Source organism: Sipha flava, unplaced genomic scaffold (assembly GCF_003268045.1).
Source record: "Sipha flava isolate LNK unplaced genomic scaffold, YSA_version1 598_pilon_pilon, whole genome shotgun sequence".
NCBI lineage: Eukaryota > Metazoa > Arthropoda > Insecta > Hemiptera > Aphididae > Sipha > Sipha flava.
The window spans coordinates 271,461-286,025 of NW_020273577.1; the positions used below are offsets into that span (position 1 = coordinate 271,461).

General features: G+C 33.9%; 2 protein-coding genes across 3 annotated transcripts in view; one reads left to right on the top strand and one right to left on the bottom strand.

Moving 5' to 3' along the window:
* The window catches only part of LOC112691315 (tyramine receptor 1-like), a 270,999-nt gene that overhangs the window by 242,515 nt on the left and 13,919 nt on the right, over positions 1-14,565 (top strand). The gene's annotated exons all lie outside the window — the stretch shown is intronic.
* The window catches only part of LOC112691314 (sodium-coupled monocarboxylate transporter 2), a 44,404-nt gene continuing 37,256 nt past the window's right edge, over positions 7,418-14,565 (bottom strand). The window contains exon 12 of one of the 2 annotated variants that reach the window (XM_025565480.1): positions 7,418-8,306. In XM_025565480.1, the coding sequence (XP_025421265.1) occupies positions 8,098-8,306 (209 nt within the window). In that variant the 3' untranslated portion in view covers positions 7,418-8,097. Of the gene's footprint in view, positions 8,307-8,484; positions 9,527-14,565 lie in introns of those variants that run through there. The other variant, XM_025565481.1, reaches the window with a different exon arrangement.

Genomic DNA, 14,565 nt, shown 5'->3' on the forward strand with positions numbered 1-14,565 from the left:
CTTGGGCATATACTGTTTTAATGTGGACCTCCCTTTAAACTTAATCATTGATTCATCAACTGCGACTATACGGTGTGGATTATAATATGTTTGGAAATTTTGTTTGATTTTTGTTAAAAAAGGTCGTACTTTAAAAAGTTTGTCATATCCTATGTCTCCTCTTTTTGGCATCAGTACATTATTATTTATGTGTAATGTCGAAATTAACCACCCAAAACGATTAACTGTCATTAAATTACTAATATACGAGTCATGGAGATCTGGAGACGACGACCAATAATCTCTATAACTTGGCATACGTTTAATACCCATCAACAAATTTATACCAAAAAAAAGTCTTTAACTCTTGTATATTAGTCTGAGTGTAAGGTTTACCATTTGTCTGACTTCTCTGAAACGAATATAAGTTTGTTTGTTCTACTAACATGTGGATTATTTCATCAGAAAATAAATAGTTAAAAATTGAATAAGGCGTATGACATTGAAATGTATCAACAGAATCACTGGGCCCTACTGGACTTTCAAAATCTGGCAATGGAGGCCAATTTGAAGTGAGGTTTTTTGACCAATTTGGAGGTGTAAATTCAAATTCTGGTGTATTTTCTACGATGGTATTGTCAATAGTCGATGGCGGTTCAAAAAGGGCGCGAGAAATAGTTTTTTTCCTTTTATTTGTAAGATTCATATTATTAGTTTCAGGCGTTAGCGTAGCGTTTGAATTTAATTTTAATGCATATCGAGTTTTTTTTGGACTTGGTAATGTCAAAATATCACCATTATTCAAACATAAAATTTCTACAAGCTCGTTACTTTCTTCGTTTTCGTCAGATGAACTACTTTCGACGACTTCAATTGCTTTTTGCTGAGATGGTAAATAATCATGGTCATCAAAATCATCAATATCAGTGAGACTGTTATCATCAGAAGGTAAATCTTCAAAAAGATAGTCTACAATATTATCATCGTTCAAATTATGATTCATTATTACACCAATAAGTGTTCGAAACAAAAACGAAAAAGTGACAAAAATGAAACAAAAACGACCCAACCAGCACCACGGGTTAAAATTCGTACCACCACAAAAATCAATTTATCGAAAAAAATAATAATTATTTTTCATTTAATAGTTCACACACTCAAAATATATAGTATTATTTATATTATATAAAAACTCCGGAAAGATTCGACAAACAGAAACGACTGAAATGTACAAATTAATATTTTAGTCAGAAAAACGAACTGTAGGCACAATCGAAATACCATTATCGTATAAAATTCGTGGAAAAATATTGATATATCTTGATTTAATTTTAAATCCGATTAATAACAGTATACACATATATATTAATAGAACAGGGAAAATAATATCCATTTATAGTATAAAAAAAAAAATAGTTTATAGGTGGGTTATTTTTCATACCGCCGTGCAGCAACGGTCGGCGTTTTGGTGGGATAAACGTTGTCCCACCATGCTGGAAAGAGTTAACCAATTTATTTTAATAATGTTACAGTACACAACGCTAAAAACGCGGAAAACGTGCATCATAACTCATTATTATTTTTCGAGGTTCTTTATTGTTATTTTTTATTGTCTACTATAAATTTAACGAAAATGTTGGTGGTTCAATGCAATAACCTAACAGGTATTATACAACATATATTTATTTCGTATTTCACAAATAATGAAAATATATTTATTTGACTATTTTTTCAATAAAATCTCAAATGCCAACCAGTTATGCACCATGTCTTAGTTTTTAATAATACAAATTTTTTAAATATAGGTTTTTAGAATTTACTAATTAACTTTTAATGAATAAATAAATATTTTTTTTTCATATTTCACATTTTTTCATGCATATTTTATCATTTTTTCGTGCATATTTGTATGCATATTTTACCTTTTTGGGCTCATATAACATCCAAACCCTTTGATAACGATAACAAAGTGGCGAGTAAGAAATTATAAAATCCTCCGGATCGTAATTGACAGTACATTTTTATACTACCGCCGTCGGAGCTACAGTACGTACTCGTTTTGTTATCGAAAAATTGAAATCGAGTTTTACTTCTTTTGACAGTTTCAAACGGAAAACATTATTACCGCGTTCGAGATTCGAGCAGACAAATCATTTCACTTGACACGAAATTTGGTTTTAGTTTAGTTTATTCCCTCCTCCTCCTCCCGCCCAAAAATTGTTATCAGCGTTATTTTTATAAAATTACATAACCCCCGCCGTCAACGTTGACATTTTAAACTTCACAAATGTCTCTGAAAATATTATACATCATACATCAAATAGTTTAGTTGAGTTTACGGTTGTTACGATTCATCCGGGTATTTTTTCGTCTCGTCATAATCAAGAAGTTCTTTAAATTCAAAATATTCATCCCCAACGTTAGGTTAATAGAGGACGTTGAGTACGAGACTGTCATGGAACGTTTGACAAAAACTCTTAAACGATTACGGTAAATAATTAAAATCTTACTTTTCTACGGGAATCGATCCGACGGTATTCTGATATCAATGTTTATGTGTAACATTGATGCGAAAAAACCCGCATAAAGGACACATTTTTCATCCATTATTGCGTATAATATTGACCAATAACTACAAGACGTAATTCGACGATATCGCAGAAGACGTAAATCTGAACTCGGAACAGCGTTCACCGTGTAAGGGCCGTCGTACGTTTTCTTTATACGTCACCGGGGAGAATCTAGGGAGGATTACGGAGATCAGCCGACCCAGTTAATATTCGTCGACGAAATCGGCCTCTTGAAGACTTCTTATATTTTTTAAGGGTTTTAATAGGTTGAAGCTAATACTAAACGAGACAAATGCCCTAGATTCCAACCGCACCCCAAAACGACGTCACTGGCTTAATTGTAATTGGTACGATTAAACATCTCTACGCCGTACTCCGTGTAAAACGGAATTACACTCCGTAAATGTTAATGTTTTCAATGGTGTTCATAAGTAAATCTAATAATACACGTTACGTGATCATTTGTGTTTTTTTTTTTTTTTTTACAAGGTATAATACCGTTTCGACCCCCATAAGTGGCTTCTTGAAATAGCCTGGCCCACAGTCCTCTAACTGCGGATCCGCCCCTGGACTCGACTGCATAATCACGCAGTATCGATGCAATATCGGCCGTTTCGCATCAGAACCAACTAATCAGACGGTGGATGGTATCGCATCTCGTTTGTAGAACAATATTAAAAGCGTATAAAACAGTGGCATAATAATTCCGCTAAAGCGTTGCTTCGCGATTTTACATAAAACGCCCGTGTCAACTTCAGAGCTAATCATCATCGGGGACTGTTTTTGAATAGTGTTTTTTGTTATTTTTATTCCATCCCGAACAAACAACACACTTTTTTCAAACGCTTCAACCGCATTGCTATTTTTTGTTCGATGTCCGATCAATAGCCAAACCGTGTCCAATACACGTAGTGTCTTCGATGTAGTTTTTCTACTCCCGTGCGTATTGCATACTCTCGTCAGTAATCCAATAGCCAAGCGGACAACAATTATACCAATAACGTGCACTGCGAATATTATGCTGAATCTATTTCGAAAACGATTTCATATAAAAGCGTAATCCGCTCCGATGTACCACTCGTTCGTTTATTGTAATCGAGTTATTATTTCTGCGGACCGAATTCTGATTCCGTTCAGTTGAACGTTTGTTTGCGTTTAATTTAATCCCATTGGAGTTTCGATTCATTCAATGTGACTTTTCCCGGGCAACAAGACAATTGATACTCGCTTCTACAGCGTTAGACGATAATGTGTAATTATTTTCGATTAAGCCACATTGTAAATGTGACATTTTCAGAAAACACTTAACAGCACTACCTAAAAGCGATTCAATAGAAAGCGATTTTCGTGTAGGTAAGATACCCATATGATTATCTGTTCCTGTTTTTACCTGCAAATTATTATGTTTTGTTTTTTTTACTGTTGCGATCAATTACAATTATCGTAAATGTAATTGCCCGACGCTTTCTTCTTATTTTCCTTTCTTCTTCTTCGTCCGCCCAGGTAGGGAAAAAATACTGCTCTCGAAATGTACGATAAGAATTAATTGAAACTAAGAGTAAAAATAAAACACAAATTATTACATCGAATACAATATTGGACACAAAAGTGTTAGGAAACGCGTTTAGAGAAAATGCTAAGGATATTAAACCTTGAACACATAATATTTATACTTATAAGTTTGTTATTTCGACGGTTACGTCTGACACGGATCCGGTTTTTCATCTCATTTAAATATCATTGTTTCTTTTTCACAGTGAATGCACGAAGTGATCTGTTTACGTTTAATACATAACATTATGAGGCTGAGCGAGTTTATTATTTTTATAACTTAATAAAATATTTCAAAAATAAGTTCGATTATTCTCACTCCCTTTATGTTTTATAAAATTAAAAACTTGTATTAATAAAAACGTATGTTAACACATTAATATAGTGCATCAGTTTTTTTTTCTTTTTAGCATATGGCATCGACGTACAAAGATGAATAATTTAAAATAAAATCATTACAAATGAATATAATGTAAAAATAACAATGATATAGAGGTAACAATACACATATTAGATAATGTAAAGAAAAATTAAAAAACTACAACAATAGTAGTTCTTCTCGAAGTTCCTATCCGTTTCGGATGTTGGAAATCATATTAAATGTTGCTTCTCTTTCTAACGACGAACGAAACAGTTCGTCTATTGTTTCACTAGACCAGTGGCGGAGATTTTTCATCCGAGATGTATAATAGTAGTAAAAATTATAATTATAAGTAAGAGCTAGATGATATAAGTGTATGGTAAAATTGCGTAGCCGAATCGTTGCTTTTTGTTCGCCCTTATGCAGACCTGTTGTTCCTTCGCTAAACATTGTTTCCGGTCATTCCACAACAATGTGTCGAATAGTTTGGACTCGATCACAGAAAGGTGAGTGAAGTAGTTCAGTTCGTGTAATGTTTTTATCCGAGTTTTGAACCCAAGACAAAAAGCCTTGAAAACATAAACTATTTAGATCGACACATATTTTTTAATCATTAAAAACTACATTTATTGTATTTTTTTATTTATTTTATTTGTATAGTTTTGTAGTTTAGGACGCCATATATTTGATTATAGCGTTTCCGTTAATTTAGCTAGTGTAACCTGTATTTTTGTTTATTTGGTTTAATATTTTTAGTTATGTTATGTATGTTTTCATCGAAAGCGACGCCATATAAAAGAAGAAAAATAAGGCTTGATCGGGAAGGCACACAGCTGTGGAAACTTATACAAACAAAGTTACAGGTTAAAAATGAAAAATAAAACTTACACGTTAATGTCCATTTTTGTATGTATACAAAAGTGGTCATTTGACCACTGTCAACTGATATATCATTTTTTTTTCCCAATACTGCATAAAATAATAATACGGTCAACGCTTTCAAATTTTATTGTCATACTTTTGTTTAATTTGATCTACAGTTATACAATTGTTTAGTTTATTTAGACACTCGTTGTTCAATGTACTTAAATATTAATTCCATTTCCTCGAACATTTTCGAACGCTCTGCGAGAAACACTTTTGGATTTTATGTTATATCACTAAAAATTTATCGAAATAAATTGTTCGCAGGTAGTACTAGAGTTAAAAATTATCATTTACCGTTTAAATGGGTTCTCTTTAACACAAAAACATTTTGGACGCAGTCATTTGTTTTTTTTCCAAAACACGCTTCAAAAATTTAAATAATTCTATCGCCATAACCAGTCAAACGAAGGAGTAAAAAAAAAAAAAACCGTTACGCCACACGGAACGCAACAAATTGAATACGTATTCAAATGAAATAAAATTATGTTCTGTAGTCCGTCAAACGGGGAAAATTTTTGAGATTTTAAAACTAAATACCCGAACGCGTATTGTATCGGACAGATACATGCCAACAAGCACGCTCGTCGCTTATATAATAATTAATAATATGCGTTACCGACGAATATTTATTCGTTATACGAAACGGACAGCAGAAATGTCTACATTTGATTACAGGATGTAATACTTCTTATGGTATGCACCATAAGGGTTTGAAGTATAAAATTTACTTTAATCAATTATTTATTTATCTATTAGTGTCTATATTTATAGCGTTTGTGTGACCATACAATTTTATACTTGTACGTCGGTATTCATAACATACACAATTCGGATATTTAATTACATTGTTTAATTCGTTTAATGCGTACGATCTCCTGTAACATCCTCATGTACTAAATATATTGTGTTCCGTGTAAACAAAAAGTATTATGTTTTTACAATACAATAAATTATCGTTTTTTTTTTTTTTTCTTTACTGTTTATATTAACATTGTAATTTATAATTTGATGTTCTATCGACTCGAGTATAAACTGTAAATAATCAAAACGTGTAATTGAAAGAAATAACGTAAAATGTATGATGTAGAAATATATCGGCGTATTAATGTTTTGTTAATACCGATTCGATGACCGTTTACTAAAATATATTAATTTATTCCGATGTGTTTAAATACGATAAAGTATGTATTATTTTTGTGATTCATTAATTATTATATGGATGAATATTAATATTGTTGTAAAATATTTATCTGGTACGTTCGTGGTATTTCCTGGGCACGTAACACAGTAGTTATAACTTTACTGCAATGTGACCGAAAATCGAATTACGACTATAAGTCACGGATTTTTATGCGTTTCTCGATGCTGATAAAAAAAAATAATTGGTGAATTATAATATCCTCCGGAGGGGATAAGACGTTTTTTCTTTTCACGCACATTTTTTTAAATTATTTTATCAATTGTCTCATTGGTACTGCGAAACTCTGGTTTTGGCGTTCGGAAGGCTGAACGGCGTAGACAACTGATACGACGAGCTAAACGACTGCATCGACCGCGCCTTCGGTACCGCGGGTCGGCAATTCTACTTACCCGCGACCACCGCAGCCAAAAAGGCGAACGCCTCATTGAACAATATTTACCTATAGCTCAAAATAAACCGGGTTAGACGTACGTCTTCGAGACGATAAACACCCGTACGTGTGCGCCGATGTTTTGCGCATCGAAAAAAAAAAAAAATCGAGTACCCCTTCACGTAATAATCGTGCCGCTGCGCCCGACCGACATAATTTCGTCTGGCCCGCGGACAAGTGGGGAAAACAGTAAAAATTGGATGATAAAACGCATTGGTTTTTTACCGGCTGACATTGTACTCGTTGCCAAGCACGTCTTAAAGTTCGAAACGGTTGACCGTCCGAAAACATTGAAATATTAATCGGTGACCCTTGGCCGTACGCCATAGATTCTTAACCTTTTGTGGGCCATGGACCCCTTTGAAGCTTAAAATAATAATCATGGAACCACTCCAAAAAAAAAATTAAATATTATTTTTATTTTTATTGTTTTTACAATGACTATATTAAACTATTGCGAATAATCGAGTTTTCTTGTGTTTAAAAATAAGACTCGACGTGACACTTGCTGTTTTTTTGATTGCCTTGAAATCTGGGACCACCGTATTGGACAGAGCAACGTACGTACCGTCCACGGATGTCCAATCGATTCCTAGCTTTAGTTACTGTACGGGTTCCGTGTTCAAATGAAACGCTCGAGCGCGGTCGTTAGATCGTGTTGCCACGCAATATTTTACGTTTGCGATAACTTTACACGGCGTATAAGATTATCGTGATCTAATCCGGGATATTTAAAAAAAAATATTGTTGGTCAACCGATTTTGGCAGAATGCGGCAAAGAAGTTATTATTGTTGTCTTAAAAACGCAATCGAAATGGATTTATTTTTTGGGTAATTTAAATCATAAACTCACAACCGTCCTGCGGACCCTCCGATTAAGAACCTGTACCGTACACCAATGCCACCTGACCCCGAGGGCGACCACCTGAGGATCGTGGGCGTGATGGGAACCCAAATATTGACGGTGCTCAAATCACTGAAAATAAATTTAAACGGTATTCAACTGTGATTGCTATAGATTTTATAGATCTGAATAAAAACAGGAGTGCTACGTTTGAACTCAGGGGTGCTAAAAACTCTATCGTACTCCCCCAATCGGGCCTATGCTGAGGAGGTCGGTTCGGATCCTCGCTCGTCCCGAACCTTTGCGATCACCCTGTTCCGTCGACTGTTCCGCTTCGTTAGCGTTGCTGAACTTCGAAGTTCGGTCACGCGCACAAAGCGTATACACATTTCTTGCGTTCCGTCGGTCGCTCGCCGCACACGATCTCCGCTCCGCCGACGATCCTGTAAAAATTAAATCTAATAATCCTGTGTCGCATTCGGTTTTCGCGGCGAAGCGATGCGAATTGAAACATTATAGTTTCAACGGTTCGGCTGCTATCGGGTGTTCTCGGCGGCATGACGGGTGGTTTGCAGAACGGTTTTTAACTCTCGGAAGAGAACAAGAGAATAACAAACGAAATAATTACAAAACATTTAATTCACATCGAACAAACGTGTGTACAATTATTAAAACATAAACAATATCGTTATGATTATTCTACGTGTTATTAGGTTTACAAACATTTCTACATAAAACTGATATACGACTACAGTTTTGAAAACTTACGAAATATTAAAAGAAAAAAAAAATACTGAAACATGTATAATATAAATAAATATCCTTACGCTAATAATTCGTTTGACAAATGTTGTTTGGTAACATTATTGAAAGAAAATGAAATACGCTCTTTGTTATACTAAAGGCCAAAGAGAGAGAGAGAGAGAGAGAGAGAGAAACGTAAATACAAAAAAAAAAAAATTAAAAATAAGTGAAAACGCATAACCGTAAAAATATTTACGCGGAAGTTATGTGTTGACGGGGGTGTTTCTCGGCCGAGATGTACGCTCGAAATGTTCGTAATGCACGATTAGAGGGGGGTGAGCATCTCGGCACGCGGGGTGGGGGAAGGTGATATGTTAACACGACGTGTCGGGCAACAACACGCGGACATTTCGGTAATTTCTGGGGAGGGGACACTCGTTCGGATAAAACGAGTGCGCAATCGCGGGGCCGAAACGAGCGGAAACACACGTTTCGGAAACGATTATTCGGTTTTCATCCCTCATCTCTTCTTTTCTCTCTATCTCTTTCGCCGGACCGTGTATCGTTACGCGATCACGTCCAAGACAATATTTACAATTGGCGCGCGCGTCGTCCCGTCAGCAGGACACGAAGCGCACCGCCCTACCCTACCCCCCCCCCACGGACCCTCGAGTTTTGGCGGTGTGGGGGTGGGTCTGCGGTCGGGCGGCGGGTCATCACGAGCTGTGCGCGACGGTGAACGCGGCGCTGGACAGCGACGCCGTGGACTGCACCTCGTTGGTGATCGGCAACGTGGTCGGGCTGGTCCGCTTGCCGTCCGTCGCGTAACACCGCTTCTCGCCGGTGCACATGGACTTCACTTTCAGGCTCATCGGGTGCAGCAGCTCGTCGCTGGTCGTCTCCTCCTTGTTCCACAGGTCTGTAACGCACCATCGAGAAACACACGGTTGTAGAACGGGTGACCAGAGCTAACCCCTACCGACGCGAGCGATTCATCGGCAAAGCAACAAATATCAATCGTTTTACCCGCTTCGCGAGTATTCGATTTTTTTTTTTTTTTTTTTTTTTTTTTTTATCGATCGCCATCTGAATTCTGATGTTATTCAATACTCCCGGTCGTACTGATTAGTGATAAGTAGGGAACGGATTTAAATTCAATAAAAAATTAAAAATATTTAAATATATATTTGTTTATTACTTCATATGTATATTTATTTATAGTATTGAAATTGAAAATGAGATGTAATTCACCATAATTTATAAATAATACGTAATACAAAAAGATAAATGTTTATTACGAATCGTCCGAATATTCTTCACGGGAGAAACAATTAGAAACGACATTAAATTCGGTATTTTCAAATTTTAAATTACGGTTATTCAATCATAGTATCGCTTTATGACGGTTAAATGACTTCTCCACATCAACGGAAGTGACAAGTGCATATTTCATACGTGTTAATTCGTTTGGACTGTACTCTATTTATAAATTGTTTTTTTGGAATTTTGTTTAATAGTATTTCTCTATCGACTTTACAGCCTTAAGTCCTGAGGTTTTTTCCAATATTTTTTGTAATTTAGAGTTTGTTAAAACTCCAATTTCTCCAGAAACGCGTTATAATTGCTTTATGGCACTATCTTCTATTTCTAGGCTCTCGGTTAATCGGTTAATGTAATTTTAGAAGTTTCTAATTTTGAAATAGTACTAACTAAAAATCCAAAATTAGCGGAAATAAGTACTAAATGGTTTTGAGGGTTTTTTGAAATTTGTACCTACTTCCTAGATAAGATATTGTACAGACTTAATCATATATTTTCGTCCATCGTAAAATACTAAAATAAAAACGGAAATTCTACAATAATATAGATTACGTATATTTATTAGTAAAATATTTAAAATAAAATAAGTTCATTCAAAATGAAATGAAATATTGACACATATGTCAATAACTACATTAAAATATTTATTTAAATTAAAATCGGTTCCCTAGTGATAAGGGATAAATTACTGATGAAGAATAGTATTAACGTATTTCCTTAAAAATTATCTACCTATTTTTATATTGTATATATACTATATAAATTGCCAAAACAAAAATAATCACTAATGTAAAAAAAATGAGTAGCAAACTAATTTCAAGATAAAAAACAAAGAAATCGAAAATTTAATTTCCCAATAATTTGTATTTTGGATATACTACTTGTTTCGCCAAGAGGACATTATAAGAATCAAGAAAAAAGGAGAAAAAAACAATTGATTCCTGTAACGATAAACCATTTACGCAAATCGTAAAATATCACTTAGCCAAACATTACAACAAACGAATGTTGCGGTAAAACGAAAAGATACATGCAACGATGAATACCGGAAACAAAATGATATTAAAAACACGTTGTTGAAATGTTCATAATTTTTTCATAATAATATGTAAATATTATTCTAAAAATATATTCCAACGTATGGATTAGATTTATATTTTCATTTATGCATTAACATTAATATTGGTTTTAAGTAAACAACCGTATAGGTAATGGAAAAAAACAATGATTAACTGTGTTAAAGGAGTTATTAATATTATAACATTTAATTGTTCTTGTTTAAAATTATTTTTCTTATGGATAAAACTCGAAAGTTAATATTCAAATATAAATAACTTTATTCAAGCGATTCATTTAATCATGTTGTACATTTGAGCAATTTGATATGTGTCAATATTTAAGGAGTGAAATAACTGTGAGCGCAATTAGTTATTGATTGCTTTTCTATATATTGCTTTAGTCGCGTCATAGCCCACAGCCCATCGACCAAATATGGACTCATGGAATCATAATAATAAGGAACTAAAATAAACATATGTGATATTAAAAATGTATCTATTTAAATGTTTATGAAATATTAATGACTGATAATGAAACTTTATTTTGTTGAGTTATAATATGCATCTGACTCGATTTTAATTTCTAACCTCATAAGTATCTTTAAAAGTACACCCCTTTCCTCTCTTATCTAGTCGTTGTTCTGGTATACTATATTTTAATACATGAAATTACGCTTAACTAATATAAGATTAAGTAAAAGTTTAATGTTTAAATTTCTAACGATTCTTTAATTTTTAAATGACAAAAGTTATAAACGTTTTTGATATCCTATATCGAAAAATATAAACAATTAGTTACGTTTCAGTTCCTAATAACGGAAATTTTAAAATATAAATTAATAACGTTAAGGCCCCCAATAGCGATAAATGTAAAAATTTAACGTTACCCGTACAACGATAAACGTAAAAACTTAATGATGTTTGAATTAACAATAAAGATGAACGAAATAAAATTGATAACGTTCAACTCGAGCCGAACGTATAGGTAAAACATAAGATGCAGTTTATTGTTTGTTTTTCGTTTTAAGGGAGTGAAAACTCGTAACGCAAAAAAATATCAAATACATAATTTTCATATCGGTTTCGGTTTATTTTGCAATACCAGTGATGTAGGCTTTCGGATAAATCGGTTCGTGGCCGTTATTATTTTAACGGTACATAATTTTTCGACAAAATATTCTTGTGGTAAGATTCGATGCACAACGGCGGAGCTAAAACAGTGGCGTAGCAAAGGCTTCTACAAAATGGGTGCCACACAGCAGATTTAAACATAAGACATTGGTTTTATTGCCCTTATAGCGCTTGGTGTAAGGTAAAAAGGTTTAGTTTATGCACTGGATTCGGATAACGAACAGTTCAAATGTTAAAAGTATAAAACGACGCGAGTTACGACAAATTAAATTTAGTACATCTATGATTGGCATAAATTACCTATATACGGTGTGACATATATGACCGAATCACTTGATTGTTCTCGTCACGAGCGCACCCTGAGCGTTTCGTAGTCGCGCAATCGTTGCCGACTTACCGTAGACAGGGTCAGAGAAGGGACCATTTTCCTTCACCCCACCCCAGTCTAGGAAAACATAAAGCCTCCTTACGCGAACGTGAACGATTCAAATTTACAAGTGAACGTTCCCAACACTGCTTAAAGTCCAGATTGATTAGAAATACTCGGCGTTACCCATTGGAGACTGTTGTCATTACTACATCATTTCTGAACTATTTTTCATTGTGAAATATGAATAAATTTAATTAAAAATAATTTATCTAGGAATGGTTTAAATTTTAATTAAACGTGGTAACTGGTGATTGCAATATCGAGAAGTTATTAAAAATGTAATCTATTGTATCAATGGATTCAAATAACCTTGATTGATTGAAGTTTGAAAAACTACATTTACCAACATATGCAAGCTTAGCATACAATTTTTTTAATCATAGTCGTATATTATTGCATTGATTGAAGGGCTCCCGAATCCATTTTTCCCGGGCCATAAGAATTCTTAGGACGATTCTAGCCGTAGGCACTTGGTAATATACACATTTATGGCGTTCGCATTGGTTTTAGAACGTACTAGACAACAACGGAAACTATTCCGAGATCAATGATAAAGGTAATAATCGATAATTTCGTGTTGAGCACACAATTAACGGATTGTTATGATTTATAAGTTGAATACTCCTTATCTTTTACAAATATACAATACATACGGAAAAAAAAGCATATGTATCATAGATATGAACAAATGCGTTCAACATTTCGATATTTTATTTGACTCGAGCGCACCGGAAGTACCTATTATAGTAGAGATGATAATTGTGATTCGCTTCAATGAATCAACTAATACGGTTCAAATCGCTTTAATTAGTCAATTAATCAAGTCAACTCCCAATTCTCAATTAATAAGTCAAACTATATCTTGATCAAATCATGATTTAGACCTAAATCTTAATGAATCGATCAAATCTATTAAATTATAAAATGTTTTCCAACTAATGAGTTATCATGCACCCCAACTAAATTAAGTTTTAAATATGAATACAGATCATGATTATGAATAAAAAATAATCGCGTAAAAGATATTTTATGCATTTAAACAGAAATGCACATACAAATTTAGAAGAATATTTAAAAATCTTATTTTAATAAAACACAATTTACTATGGAAAATACTTTCAAATACATTTTTTTTTTAATAAATATTGTTAATAAAAATTTGTATGAATGTGTAATGTATTCACCTCAGGTGATAATGCTTTTAAGTCGGTTTTTGTTTTATGGTTTTTTTTTTTAAAAAGTTTCTATCACTAATATTAGCATGTGCGCACTGTTATCATAAGTGCGTCATCCAAAGGCCCTCGATTATCGAAACGGTGGGAAGGTCAACATGTTAATGATCTTAAATCGTAATTGTGTTTATAATATTGATAGCTGGACGCGTTTCTAGAATTCTCATTGTTACACTGAACTTACTGATAAGACGATAACTATAGGTTTAGTCATTTGACTGATTCAACTTATTTACAGGCTTGGTTCAGTTGTCTCAGAACATGAAAAAATTAAAGTGTATACTACCCGTCGACTTATTCATAATCCTTTTACGGTATTGGTTTTGGTACCTAGTGTTACATTAAACCGCCGTGTCACAGATTTGCGACACACTGCATAAATTCATTGAAAAAAACGCGAATCACTAATAAGCCACACCAAAATACCGTAGTAACTAAATATTGTGCCCGGGGTGAATATTCAAAATGCGCCCTAATGTATTTTTAATTTAAAAATAATATAGTAATAAGATTGTATTTTCAACAACTACTTCAATCAATATAAAGGACGTTGAATTTTTTGAAAATAAAATATGCAACGTTTCCCGTCGTAATTATTAAAATAAAGTGCACATTTTTCATTTTTGCATCCTCTCAAGAATTGCACTCAGGGGCGCAGGCACCTCTCGCCCCCCTCCTTTGCTACGGCCAGAACCACGCGTCCATACACTCTAGCATGACGATGAAAGTTGCACACATAACAGAAATACGTGGTTATTTAAAACAACCATTGTGCTTTAATTGTACG